Source organism: Zonotrichia albicollis, unplaced genomic scaffold, assembly GCF_047830755.1.
Source record: "Zonotrichia albicollis isolate bZonAlb1 unplaced genomic scaffold, bZonAlb1.hap1 Scaffold_254, whole genome shotgun sequence".
NCBI lineage: Eukaryota > Metazoa > Chordata > Aves > Passeriformes > Passerellidae > Zonotrichia > Zonotrichia albicollis.
The window spans coordinates 6,342,271-6,357,114 of NW_027428428.1; the positions used below are offsets into that span (position 1 = coordinate 6,342,271).

Below are 14,844 nucleotides of genomic sequence, written 5' to 3' on the forward strand. Positions count from 1 at the left end.
GATATCCTTTCTACCTAGCTGTTTTTGTCTAACTTCAGATGTTATTTTGTTGAGACAGGACTTATCTGCTCCTGTATCAACCAAAAATTCTAATTCTTCGTTTAGGGGTCCCACCATAAAGTTTACCAAGGGCTCTTTTAGATGTTTCATCGGGTCCCCTAAAGTGTAAAGCCCCTGACCCTCTACTCATCACCTCTAAGGATCTTTCCAGACATCATCTTGTTCCCTGGCTATTGCCACATCGAGACTGAGCTTTCTACAAAACCTCTTGGTGTGTCCTGGCTCTCCACAGTAATAGCAATGTCGTTCTCTCAAAGGGACTTGAAGGGTCTCTATCCCTGTTGCACCTGACAGTACAAGAGGCCTATCCTTGCCTCCTCCTGGTGGTGGTCCCGCCCACCCTGCACTTTCCCTAGCTACAGCAACCATGATCTTAGCCTTGGCCTTTGCTTTTTCTTCCTCCCTCCTTAAATACACCTTCAATGCCTCTCTTAATAACTCATTTATGTCCTTCGCTTGCCACTCTTCCATCTTTTCCAGTTTCCTCCTTATATCAGGCCAAGATTTGGTAGCAAATTGGACTTTTAGTAGCATTTGACCTTCTGGGGTGTCTGGGTCTATTCTAGAGTACAACTGGAAGTTCTGCCTTAGGCGGTTAAGCCAGGCAGCAGGAGCTTCCTCTTTCTCCTGCATGCCCTCAAATGCCAATTGGGTGTTAGTTCCTTTGGGAACTGACTCTTTGATCCCCCGTATTATCAAAGACCTATATTCCATCATGGCCTTCCTTCCCTCCTCCTGGTTAGGGTTCCAGCTGGGATCCGTTAGTGGCAATTTCTGTTCGCCTGATGGCACCTGGGGTCCTGGACGGTTATCTTTCTCCCAAATTCTTATGCCAGCCACCCTAAACATCTGGACCTCTTCTGGGGAAAACAATATGCTCAGGATGGAATTCATCTCTCCCCAAGTGTAGATATTTGGACCTAGAAATTGATCCACTTGGTTGGCTATGCCCACTGGGTCCTCAACTAAAGGCCCCAACTCTTTCTTGAATCCTCTCACCTCAGAAGCAGTTAGGGGAGCATTCACAAAGCCAACACCTCCCGCTACTCCTCCTATAGGAACCTCTCTGAGGGGAAAGAGTCTCTCTGCCTTGGAGGTCTTGGATCTGGTGCTACAGTACGGCCCATCTTCAGATGCCAAACTACTTTGAGGGATATCTGGGTTACCCTGAACTTTCTGCCCATCAGCAGGTGTATTTGCTGACAGCTGTTTACTGGGCGAGGAGGCATTTGTGTCCCAACTAGGAGAAGGTAAAGGGACAGCAATAGGAGGGGGAGAAGAGCCTGAGTGGATATTAAGTGCAGCTGGAGAAGGGGTGGAGAATGCAGCAGGTGGAGTAGGCACCTGTGGTGGTGCAGAAGGAGCTGGAGGGGATATTGGGTTTATCATAGCGGAAGCTGAAGAGGTAGAAGGAGGAGTTTGAACAGGTGGTAGTGAGATGGCAGCCGGCGGAAGAACCGGACCTGCCATTTGAGGTGCTTGAAGAAGAGGATTATAAGGTGGAAGGGCAGAAGGAGGCAGATAATCCAGGGGATCCCATCTTTTACTAGTCCTATCATCCCCTCCTTCATTCCCCTCTCTCTCTGCTCAGGGCGAGAGGGACTCTGCATCTCCGCAGGCTCAGCAACTGGCTCCTCATGTCCAGACACCACTTTAGTCTCTCAATTCTTATTTGGCTCGTTGTTTTTGGGGTTTTCTCTGTGGGTTTCAAGTCGTGGTCTCACAAAGCTCTCTGGTCTTTGGAGCCACTTTGCATAACCCCCCCCACCCTCTCAGGTGTCTTCCCTATGTTGGAAGAGCGCGCTGCCTCGGGGAAGGGCCATCTACCCCACCCAGCCAGGCCTTTTACTAATACAAAAGAGGAGATAAGCTCTAACGACCCGTGATTACTATGACAAAACACTAAGAACTCTGGCAGAGACAGAGACCTGGCTGCGTCCCTGTAACTCTTTCTCACAAAAAAATATTAACTTAATTTTTGTTCATAACATCCCCGACGTTACCAGATGGATCTATTGGCCAGACCAGAAGGATTTCATCTCCCTGTTGGTAGCTATTCCCCCAACCCAACCCTCCTTTCTCTCTCTCTCTCTGTCCTTTATCGCCTTTCTAATCCTTCTGTTACATTTGCTATGGGCATGCAATAAAAGGTGCATTTGTTTTGATTGAAAGTCCCTTGCTGTGTGTCTTTAGGTATTGGAAAATAATGATAAATAAAGTACACATAGTTCATAGGATAAATCGTAGACACCAGCCCCGGGATGGAGAGTGTGCCTCTGTCTGACCTGCTGAAAAGATCTCAGCAGGCCAGAGAAAAAATGTTATAGATAAGAAACAATAAACAACCTTGGAAACCAGAGCCAAAGTATTCAGACTCCTTCTTGGAAACATCAGGCTGGGAAAAAAGGATTCTTGGGGTCATCCCCGACTGCAGGGAACCCCAGATTGGTCTTCTGGGCTATCTGGGTCAACATCAGAGTAAATCTGGAAGTTTTGCTTTAGCCTATTAAGCCATGGTGCTGGGGTCTTGTCTTTTTCCTGGGTGCCGTCCAACGCTAACCTGGTATTACTCCCTCTAGGGACTGATTCTTTTATCCCTCTGGTCATCAGGGACCTGTAACCTCTCATGTTCCTTCTCCCCTCTTCTTGATTAGGGTCCCAGTCAGGCTCCACTGAAGGCATTTTTTGGTCACCTGGGGGCCCAGGTTGGTTTTCTCACTCCCAAATTTTCATTCCTTCAGTTCGTATTAATCGAGTCTCTCCCGGGGAAAATAGGATGTTAAAGATGGAGTTCAGTTCTCCCCATGTATAAATATTAGGGCTAAAAATTGATCAATTAGATTTGCATTTCCTACTGGGTCTTCCACTAAGTTTCACAGTTCTTTCTTAAAGTTTCCAACTTTGGATGCATTCAAGGGAGCATTTACAAATCCAATCTCACTGGCCACCCTGCCCATGAGAACTTCTTTGAGGGGGAACAATTTTTCACTTTTGCCACTTTGGACCAGGTGTTACAACATCAGCTGTGGAGGCTGACTGCTTAACTTCACTCTTGGGCATGATATTCTGAGACGTTTTTTGGCTTCTCATTTGTGGTGGGGAGGCAGAGCAGGAACTTGCTGGTGAATAAGGGGGTGCATGAGATGGCAGAGGTAAGGGGACGGTAGTGAAGAGTAAAGAGAGTAAGGAGAGGGTGGAGGGAAAGGTGGTGGAGGTATAACTGGGTTAGGAGGTGGTAAAGGAATGACAGCTGGGAGAGGAGGAGGAATTGGTTCCATAAAAAGAGGAATTGGAGGAAGGATTTGAGGTACTGCAAGGGTAGGAGGGAGGTAGGTGGTCAAGGGAGTCCCAGTTCTTGTTAGCCTTCCCAGCCTCTTCTTTTACTTTCCTAGCTTGCTTTCCCTGTTTTAATTTATAGACTCTTGTATTTTCCTCCTCTGAGGTGTACTTTAGCCAACAGGTGAAGTTCTGTACGTGATGGGCCTTTTGCAGCAACTTGGGGAAAAAATAAAGTGCATCACCTTTGGACAGAGAGGCAGGTAACTCAGGAAATGTTTAAGGATATTGTTAGGTTATGCAGAAAGAAAATTAGAGAAATGAAAGCTTAAGACTAAACCAGGCCACTTCTGTGAGGGATAAGAAAAAGGTTTCTATAAATAAATTAATGACAAATAGAGGTACAAGGACAATCTGCATTCATTATTGGGGGAGATGGGGTTACCAAATATGAGGGAAATGCTGAGGTACCTAACCCCTTCTTTGCCTCATTTTTCAAGAATAAGACAGGTTATCCTTGGGACAAGAGTTCTCCTGAGCTGGTGGAAGGGCACAGGGAGCAGAACAGCCCCTGGAATCTAGGAGGAAGCAGCTGGGGACCTGCTGAGCCACTCAGATGCACACTGGTGTGTGGGATCAGATGGGATCCATCCCAGGGGATGAGGGAGCTGTGGATGAGCTCCCCAAGCTGCTCTCCATCATTCACCATCAGTGCTGGCTCAGCAGGGAGGTCCCAGAGGACTGGAGGTGCCAGTGTGAGCCCATCCCCAAGAAGGGCTGGAAGGAGGAGCTGGGGAACTCCAGGCCTGTCAGCCTCAGCTGGGTGCCCAGCAAGGTTATGGAACAGATCACCCTGAGTGCCATCACAGGGCACCCACAGGATGGCCGAGGGGTCAGAGCCAGCCAGTGTGGATTTCAATATCTGCACTGATGATGTGCATGAGGGGATTGAGTCCAGCATCAGCAAATTTGCAGATGACACCGAGCTGGGTGTGAGTGTGGATCTGCTGGAGGGTAGGAGGGCTCTGCAGAGGGCCCTGGACAGGCTGGATCCAGGGCCCAAATCCAACAAGTTTATGTTGAACAAGACCAAGTGCTGGGTCCTGCACTTTGGCCACAACAACCCCTGCAGTGCTACAGGCTGGGGACAGAGTGGCTGGAGAGCAGCCAGGCAGAAAGGGACCTGCAGGGACTGATGGACAGCAGGCTGGACATGAGCCAGCAGTGTGCCCAGGTGGACAAGAAGGCCAATGGCTCCTGGCCTGGATCAGGAATGGTGTGGCCAGCAGGAACAGGGCTGTGATTCTTCCCCTGCACTTGGCACTGGTGAGGCCACACCTCGAGTGCTGTGTCCAGTTCTGGGCCCCCAGTTTAGGAAGGCCATGGAGGGGCTGGAGCGTGTCCAGAGAAGGACAACAAGGCTGCAGAGGGGTCTGGAACACAAGAGCTTTGAGGAGCAGCTGAGGGAGCTGGGGTTGTTTATCCTGGAGAAGAGGAATCTCAGGGAGACAAAGCAGTGTCAGGGCACAGGTTGGACTTGATGATCTCCAAGGTCTTTTCCAACCTTGCTGATTCTGGGATTCTCTGAAGCCACCCTTGGAGCAGTTGCAGGATGAGCCCTGGGCCTCCTCTTCAGAAGCTCCAGCAGCCCACGTCCCTCAGCTTCTCCTGCCAGCCCCAAAGCCCATCCTGTCAGTCCTGCAGAGCCTCTGCAGCTCCTCCTCACTGCCCAGAACAGGGAGCCCCAGAGCCAGACACAGCAGCCCAGATGTGCCCCCCTGGCCTGGGGTGCCTCTGGCAAGGGAGCAGCACCAGGCACTGCAGGAGCCTGCAGACAATTCCTGCAGCACTTGTAGGATGGTCCTGATGGACCATGGACATTCCCATGGGGCCAACTCAGGAAGGGCAATGGAGAGTGGGGACAGAGAGGAAAGGGCAAACAGGGATGGGCTGTTTGCAGGGGAGGGAAGAGGGGTGGGCAAGAGGAAGAAATCTGGATCAGGGCCAAGGAAAGAAAGCAAAGGTGAAGCAAAGGAAATGTCTGGGGCAGTTTGGGGGTGGCTGCCACGCAGCCCTGGCTCTGAGCAACAGCGTCTGCACTGGGACAGGAAACTCCCAGCTGATGGGAGCTGACTTTCTGGCTGACTGCAGAGGCCAGGACAAAGCTGAGTGGTTTCCCTGCTGTCCCCCAGCCCTTGCTGGCCCCAGGGGCTGATGGCATTTGTGCTCCCTCAGGTTCATGTCCCCACACCAACAGCATGGGGGTGCTCCCCCTGCTGTGTGCAATGCAAACAGGGGCTGCTGAGCCAGTGCTGCCGTGTCTGTGCCTGCAAGGATGGGGCACCTGTGTGAGCTGGGGGAGAGGCCAGGGCTGCAGAGGGGGGATGTTGTTGGCAGCTCCATGAGGACCCTCTGGGACGCTGCCCTGGGCTGTCCAGTGCACTGGGGATGGATCAGCCCCTGCTCTGCTGCTCCTTCCCGTCTGCCCCAGGGTCCTTGCAGAGCCCCAGCCATGCTGTTTGCCCCCAGCCTGCCCACGGCCAGCCTGGGGCTGCTCACGGGGGGTTTCTGTGCTGAGCATTCACCTGGCCGTGTTCTTGAGAGAGCCTGGGCAAGGAGCCTGGAGCCCCCAGGCCCTGGCCTGAGGCGTCAGCGCTGCCCCAGCAGTGCCCATGGCCTGTCCCTGCTGCAGCCCCGGCACTGCCACCCCCAGGGCTGTGCCCGGCCCCGAGAGCACTCAGGCCCTGCAGCAACACCAGGGCCACCAGGGCAGCGGGGCAGGGCCATGGCAGCAGCACTGGCAACACCAAGTGCTGCTGCTGCTGGGCACAGCTGCTGGGCCAGCACTGATCTGCCCCAGCTCTGCACACAGACATTGCTGCTGCAGCTCCAGGGATGGGAGAAAAAGGGGCATCTCTACAGAAAACTCTGCTGGGAGATCCTATAGCCCCTTTTTAGTCACCACGATTTCAGCTCTGCATTGGTACAGTCAGTGAGCCGCAGCGAATTTGGATGGAAACTAAATGAAATGAGGCACAACCAATTGCATTTCTTTATGGACAGTATTAGAAAACTGAAATAAAGGAAAGAAGAGAACAAAGCAATTTCCAAACAAACAAGAACTATCAAAGATGAGTTTTATTACATGTGACTTGCAGAAACTGGCCAGAAGTTTAATGTTTCCAAAACCATCCAGTCATCAGTGTCCACACTGCAGCCTTGAGCTCCTGGTTCCTCAGGCTGTAGATGAGGGGGTTCAGGGCTGGAGGCACCACGGAGTACAGAACTGACAGAGCCAGATCCAGGGATGGGGAGGACATGGAGAGGGGTTTCAGGTGAGCAAACACTGAAGTGCTGAGGAACAGAGAGACCACGGCCAGGTGAGGGAGGCAGGTGGAAAAGGCTTTGTGCCGTCCCTGCTCAGAGGGGATCCTCAGCACAACCCTGAAGATCTCCACATAGGAGAAAACAATGAACACAAAGCAGCCAAATACCAAACAGGCACTTACAGCAAGAAGACCAAATTCCCTGAGGTAGGACTGTGAGCAGGCGAGCTTGAGGATCTGTGGGATTTCACAGAAGAACTGGCCCAGGGCATTGCCATGGCACAGGGGCAGGGAAAATGTATTGGCCGTGTGCAGCAGTGAATAGAGAAAGCCACTGGCCCAGGCAGCTGCTGCCATGTGGGCACAAGCTCTGCTGCCCAGGAGGGTCCCGTAGTGCAGAGGTTTGCAGATGGACACGTAGCGGTCATAGCACATAATGGTCAGGAGGTAAAGCTCTGTTACACCATAGAACACAAAAAAGAAAACCTGTGCAGCACATCCAGTGTAGGAAATGTCCCTGGTGTCCCAAAGGGAATTGTGCATGGCTTTGGGGACAGTGGTGCAGATGGAGCCCAGGTCGCTGAGGGCCAGGTTGAGCAGGAAGAAGAACATGGGCGTGTGCAGGTGGTGGCCGCAGGCTACGGCGCTGATGATGAGGGCGTTGCCCAGGAGGGCAGCCAGGGAGATGCCCAGCAAGAGGCAGAAGTGCAGGAGCTGCAGCTGCCGCGTGTCTGGCAATGCCAGCAGGAGGAAGTGCCTGATGGAGCTGCTGTTGGACATTTGCTGAGGCTGTACTTGGGGAGCTGTTCATGGAGAAAAGTCAGTGACAGGTTAGGAGGAACTTCTTCCAGCAAAATCAAAGCCTTTTCCTACAGACCCTTCTCCAGTAACCCTCAACACCCTTTTGAATTTCTAGCAGATTTTCCTTCAACTCCAAGTGGGAAGCTTTGGCTGTTGGTGCCTGAGTGGGACTTCAGGTTCAGGGCAACTACATACAGTGTTTTTATAATTCAACATTGCTATGCATATGTGGGAGGAGGACAGGGACCTGTCCTCACGTTCCACTTTGAAACCCTGTTAACACAGAGGACCCTGTTAACATCTGCACCCCCAGGAATGGGAAAGTCTGTTTAAATATTCTAGTGTTTTTATACTCCCCGTTCTCCTGCTGACTATTTTGGGATGTCAGAAACTCTCAGCATTTCTGCAGCCATCAGGGAGAACAGAGTGAGTTGTCTGAGGCAAGGTGGTGAGGGGAGAGTGAGGGGAGGTGGTCTGTCTCCAGGTCATGTCCCAGGTTTTGTGGGCTTTCAGCATTCTCAGACAGAGGATGATAATGCTCTGATGTTTCCTTTAAAAACCATCCTGACACTGCTGAGAGCAGATGGATCCCCCACAGTCCACCAAATGTCCATCCCCTTCTTATAGTCTCACCCCCACATTTGCACCCAAGGACACACAGGGCTCATTTCACCAACCCAAGGCATTTTCTCAACATAGAACTTCTGTGCCTCACCCTGGGGTTTTCAGATAACACAGAGAGGCTCTACGACAGGTTTGCACCCTGGATTGGAGCTCCCAGCCTGGACTGAAATCTCAGGGAGACTTCCAAGTGTCCTTATGATGGCATTGGATTAAGGGAGATGCAGCTCCTTGCCTGGCTGCACTGACAGCATTGCCCACAGCCGGGCACTGGGGACAGCGTCACCCTGAGCCAGCTGTGCCCCCTGCCAGAGCCCCCAGGGCTGGGCAGCTGCTCCCAGCCCTGTGCTCTGCAGAGGGAACTGGGCCCGGGGCTGCAGAGCTGCCCCACAGCTCTGCTGCAGCTCTGCCTGCACAGGAGGGGCTGCACGCCTTGGAGCCCCGGCCCTGAGGGCAGAGGCTGGGCTGGGGGACAGGAGGGAGGGGGCTTGTTCAGAGGGAGGGGCTGCACTGGAGGGGATCCTGTGGACATCTCTAAACTCTCCCTGCCACAGCATTGCTGGGTTTTTTTTCCTCTCATTGCCTGATCTTCTCACTGCTTCCTGGGTACTTCCCTTCTGCAGGTGTTTCCCTGTTCCTGAGCTCTCCCTGCCAGCACTCACAGACCCCAAATTTCTGTGCCCTCTCCTTGGCCCGACAGAACCCTGCCTGTTTGCAGGGCACTGGCTGGAGACAGGTACTGTTTGCAGGTGGGAGAAAGGACAGCTCAGACTGAGCCTGATGGCTCCAGCAAAGGTGATGCTGGTGCTGTCCATGGGCAGAGTGGCTGAAAGCACATTAGGGATCTCCTGTGAACCCATGGATCACTTAAAGTAACAGTTCAGATTTCTCAAGTATTTGTCCAAATTCATAACTTATAATACATTCTATCTTTAATATTTAACCCTCCCTTTCTATTAATCTCCAATAGTGGGAAACTGAATACAAAGTCTTAGGACATTTCTGAATTTTTGTCAAAAAACCCTTCTTGGAAATATTCTATGACTTAGCAGAACCCCTCTGCATGTCAGAGCTTCATGAGTATTCCACCTCCCCTGCACCAGAAATACCCAGAGTTGTACTCACAGAGTCTGCAGGCATTGGGATGTTCCAGTTTTCGGAGATCACTCCAGGAGCTGCAGTTGCATTGTCCTGCAGTCAGAGGTTCCTGTGCCAAGGGCTGGCAGTGATTGTGCCCCAGGCACTTCTCAGCCCCTTCCCAGCCTTGACTGATTGAAGCTCTCTGTGCCTCTGTGCTGTGCCCAGGGTGGCTGCAGGCAGTGCCCCAGCCCTGCTGGGCTGGCAGAAAAGCTGCTCATCAAGAGAAATGTGATTTTGAAGCTCTTCTTGGTTACCAGGAGCTTCCTCTGTGCCAGGAGCCCAGCCCAGCTCAGCAGCACAGACACAGCACAAGGATATTAATGAGCCTCTGGGGCTTTGTGCTCAGGCCCTGAACATCAGTCCCTGAGAGGGAGCTGAAGAAATCTCTCCAGAACTCCAAGTCGGAATCCAACTCCAAAATTTCTTGGACTTTTAATGGGTCCCAGAGAAGGACAGGACTGAGAAAGTGTCCCCAGGCCCCAGGCAGAGCAGAGAACTGCAGGCAGTGATGACAGGTGGGGACAAAGAGAAGCCAAGTCTTGGTGCCCTGGGGCACAGCAGGCTCTGTGCCACCAAGGGCTGTGAGGAGACACCTTGTCCTGAGGCCCTGGGGCCTCCTGGCACAGCCCCAGCCAGGCTGGGCACTGTCAGCCCCTTGTCCTGCCCTCAGCATCCCCCCCTCGCCCACATCCCAGTGGTCTCAAGGATCTGCTGGAAGGAGTCCCTGGGGAGCCTTGCTCAGGAATGGCCCTGGGGGCTCCTGAATGCTCCCTGTAGGGACTGCAGGTTTTACGAAGGACTTTGGGTTTGGCTTTTGCCTTGGAGTCACTGAGAGGTTTGTGTAATCATGGCCTCCAATTATGTGCTGTAATTAGTCCCTGGAGAGGCTTTGTCAGTAACAACACTCATTGGGGCTCATCAGTACTTCAGGGTACTTCAGTTATTTTAAGGTACTTGATGTTTCCCTTTTGATACAGACTCTGTGAGATGTTTGTGCAATCATGGCCCCAATTCTCTGCTTTAATGAGTCCCTTGAGAGCTTCCTTCACACACTCAGTGGAGCTCATTAATACTTTGAGATACTCAAGGTTTTTAAGGTACTTTATGAATTTAAGAATACTTTTAGGTACTTTTAAGGATGTCCCTTTCCACACTGAGTCTCTGAGAGGTTTTTGTGCTATCCTGGCCTCCAATTCTCTCTTCCAACGAATCCATGAGGGTCCTGTGTTGGGTATCTTCCCCCTTTCTGTTTTACAACAAAGATAGAACTGAAAGAATTTTGTAAGACTTTCTAAAAGCATTCAAACAATCATGGTTCAATTCACAATACAAAACAACCACTAAGAGAATTAATAGTCCTCTTTCAGCTAGACATCATCCAACCCTTCAATTCATTTTATTGGAAGAGTTTATTCACCCAGTCTTTGTTTTTGACTTGATGCTTCTTGAGCCCTTCCTTCAGTACCTGAATGCTCTTGTGGATTGACTCACTGTGGCTGGAGAGGTTCATGTAACACATACCCTCAGAGTCTACACAGCCATGCCCATGTGCCCAGAGTAAAAACTCTATCGCTGTTCTGCAAGGTGGCATGTCTGATGGTCTCTATGTCTGAGAGCAGGCCACTCATTGTGAGGGAGGTAGCATTGGTTTGCTTACTTAACAGGCACCCAAGATGGTCTGATTGTCCTAAAGCTTTAGCTGCAGCCACCCAAGGCAGTCCAAATTGGGGGTGCTGCCATCTGATACCTGGATTAAAGCTTTCAAAGCCATCTCTTTTCTATCATCCAATACTTCTTCAGGCATACCTGCTGCTTGGTCATCTGGTAGGCTGTGTTTCCTTCTCCAGCTGGATGGCTGATAGTCAGTTCTGCCCTTGCCTCATTATTAGCATAGTCTGCTATTAATTGATTTAGTAAACACTTCCATTCTCCCTCCCACAGGGTATATTCTGTAGGTGACAAAAACATGGTCATAATATATTTTAAATCATAAGGGGTTAAGACACGGAAACATTGCCCTCATTAGGCCATTAAAACAAGGTAAGTCCTTCCTATGGTCTTTAGCTGCCCTGCACAGATCCCTGATTTCCCTGTAAACCAATGGCTGATACCTGGGATTCTGCCCCCTTTTTTCATAACACACAAGGACAATGAAGAGTTTTGAGTCTATTTATCAGTCTCTTTCCTTAACTGCTTCTTTCTGGATCCTTTCCTAGGGATCTTCTGGGGCTGAGGGGCGAGATGGCTCTGGTGAATCCAAACTGTCTTCTGGGGAGGAAGAATAACTTGGAGCAGAAATATTTGGATTAGAAATAGTGTGACAGTTGGGCTTAGTATCTTTGATCATGGGGTTATATTGTTTCCCAAGGGTGATGCAAAGGGCTGTGCCATTTTGTCAGGAGTTGGGGAGGAAGGGTCTTGATTTAGGATGGTGGACTTCCGGGATGGAGTTGTGAAGGCATGACCCAGGGTGAAGGTGGAATGATTGACAGTGGGGGTGTGACCCGCAGTCATGGGGGTGGAGTCTGGAGGTTCATTCAGGGCAGAAGAGAAGGTTGTGGTAGCAGGAAGTGGAGGAGCCAAGATGGAAGGAGGATGGTCAGGCTCAAGGGCATCTGGAATAATTTTAATAATCCACATCACGATTTGTTTTAATTTTTTCTTTGAATATATTTGGGCATGATCTGTGAGAATTAACTTAAAGCATCCCTGTATGCTCCTTTCTGCTTTGAGAATCCGGCTGTCCATTTTTCTCTTTCTCCGCCTCAGGTGGAACAACCACTGGAACACTTCAAATCAATTATTGGATGTGGATGCGTATTGTAAAAACACAGTGGCAAAATGGTGATTATTGTCCTGCATTTCCCCAAACCCACCTGCAATCCTACGCAGGTGAGACCATCGTTGTCCCTGTGGATCCTGGCCAAGGTCCCTCGAAGCAATGATGAATCTTCTGGCCCAGTACAATCAAAAATCCCGGGGAGCGCTGGCCTATCCATCAGCTTACCTCAGCTGACATGACTGAATATCAGGGTCTCAAGGTTTGGGCGCCAAGGGTCTCAACGAGGTTGGCTGTGACAAACCATTCTGGTTCCCCAACTTCAGGGCAAGGGTGGTGAAAATGAAAAGCAGCAGATGCTGGGGAAGATGAAACAGAAAAGCCTTATAAATATGATTGCCTGGCAAAAGAATTTGAGAATATGGAAACTATAAGCGAGATTGAAATGAAAGCAAGCCTTGAGATACCAAGCCTTAGTTACTGAACAAATACAAAACAATAGTATGGCCGGCTGAAGGTAATCCCCTTTTGATGAAACAATACCTCCTGCTTGCACACAGGTCCAAAGGTCAGAGCAGACTCTACTAGTTTGGCAGAAGGGGTCCAGAGAGTAGTTTTTATGGTATAAAATGTAACACAGTATGGTAATGTAATGATTCTAATAGGCTGTTTGCAAATGCTATAAGATTTGTATCTTGTATTATATTGTTTAGTGAAAATTAGAATATGCAGCACAGAAGATTTATTGTATTGTAACAGGAACGCCCCTCCTCTTTCTGGCATCCATTTTTGGCGCCTCTTTCGAGCTCCTCTTTTGGGCCTGCTCTGCGCTGTGGCTGGTAGCTCCAAACAAGGCCCCTGCACCCACACCCTTTGCAATAAACCACAAGTTCCAAGACCTGGCTTCAGACATCTCTTGTCTCTGTCCGTCCCAACCGTCCTAGTCCCCAGTGATCCTACAAGCAGGATCAATGGAGCTGTCAAAAAAAACCTTAATAGCAGGGTGAAAAACAATAAACATGGAGAAGTCCAGGAGAGTACACAGGGTGGGATTCAAAGACCTGAGATAAAGGCGAAGAAACAATATATAAACTTGAGGGTAGAACACTCTAGAACAATAACCATATAGGGGACACAAGTAACTAATAGGGGAGGAGAACTTGGACAACTTAGCACAACAACGCTAAAGGCTTATGGGGGAACTCTCAAACTCACCCTAAGTTAAACAAATGATTCCCAGGGCTTAAAATCATGCCCAATACTTCTGGGGTAAAATCTGACTGACTCTGAGTTACAGCTGGGCTAACTCCCATATCGCTGCTTTACTCTGGTGCCTTGGGACCATGCAGACCAACAGAGCCACAAAGATGTCCTGGCTTCCACGAGGCTCCACAGTGTCACAATGGTCCCTTGGATCCACGGTGCTCTGCAGTGTCACAATGGCCCCTTCATTTCACAAGGCTCCCAAATGTCACATTGGTCTCCATAGGAAGGAAACCACGGAGCCCCCATGTTTCAGGAGCTGATGAACGGCAACCACCAGAGGCCAAGGCAAGACCTGTCTGTCCTGGCAGGTTTGCTTGGAGCAACTCATGGATATTTGAAATATGAATGTGGAGTCCTAATTTAAAACATTTGTGCCTGGAGAAGAGGGATGGGGGTTTCTTCATAAAAAGAAAAGCAGAGAGCCCTTTCCAGTGTTTGGAAAACAGGTAAGTGCTGCCCCTCAGGAGTCAAAGACCAGCCAGACTTGTCTGTCCTGGCAACTTGTCTGGCAGGAATACTTGTATACACAGAAATTTGGAGGTGGAATCAAAATTTTGACCATGGATACCTGGAGAAATGGACAGTTCTTTTCCATAAAAAAAAGAGCCCAGGGCCCCAGTGTTTCAGGGGCAGATGGGAGTGGCCTTCAACATTTCAAGGTCAGCCAAACCTGTCAGGTGACCCCAGGGAAACCAAGGCAGCCACATCTATTTCATGTTCCCTTGGTTCCACAGGGCCCTGCAGTGTCACAATGGTTCTCTTGCTTCCATGATGCCCTAAGGTGTCATAATGGCCCCTTGCTTAGTCAAGTCCTTAAGGATCTTAATGGTCTCCATAGTTCCACAAGGCCCCACAGTGTCCTAATGGCCTTTGGGTTCCATGAAGCCTTGCTGTGTCACCATTGCCCTTTGGTTCCATTGGGGCTCAGTAGTACAACAATGATTTCCCTGAATCCACAACTTCCCATAGTGTGAGAATAGCCTCATGGAAGCATGGGACCCTGCAGGGTCACAATGTTCCTTTGGTTCCATGGGGCCCCACAGTGTCACAATGGTCTCCATGATTCCATGGGGCCTTAAATGTCACAATGCTCTCCATGGATCCACAGCGCCCCGCAGGATCACAAGAGCCCTTTGGCTCCATGAGGCCCTGAAATGCAGCAATGGCCTCTTGGTTCCACAAAGCCCTGCTGCTTCACACTGGGCCCTTGGGACCATGTAGCCCAAGAGAGACACAAAGATGTCCTTGGTTCCACGAGGCCCCACAGTGTCACAGTGGTCCCTTGGCTCCATGGTGCTCCGCAGTGTCACAATGATCCCCGTGGTTCCACAAGTTCCTACAGTGTAACAATGCCCTTTTGCTCAAAAATGCCCTGCAGTGTCAAAGTGGTCTCCATAGGAAGGAAAGAACCGAGCCCCGGGTCATATGAGAGGCAGTCCCGAGAGGCTGAGGCTAGCCACAATTGATTGTATTGGCAAATTTTGTTTGGGAGCAACGCTTGGATATAGGGAATTTTAGAGGTGGAATCCTAATTTTGGCTGTTGCAGCCTAGACAAGAAAGACTGTTCTTTTTCA

At 50.3% G+C, this 14,844-nt stretch overlaps 1 protein-coding gene and 1 long non-coding RNA gene across 2 annotated transcripts in view; one reads left to right on the top strand and one right to left on the bottom strand.

The window, feature by feature from the left end:
- Positions 1–14,844, top strand: part of LOC141727840 (uncharacterized) — a 36,372-nt gene that overhangs the window by 15,503 nt on the left and 6,025 nt on the right. The gene's annotated exons all lie outside the window — the stretch shown is intronic.
- On the bottom strand, positions 6,510–7,501 carry LOC141727844 (olfactory receptor 14I1-like). The gene has a single exon (XM_074534127.1). It carries the CDS (start codon positions 7,440–7,442, stop codon positions 6,510–6,512), a length of 933 nt encoding a protein of 310 aa, XP_074390228.1. The 5' UTR covers positions 7,443–7,501.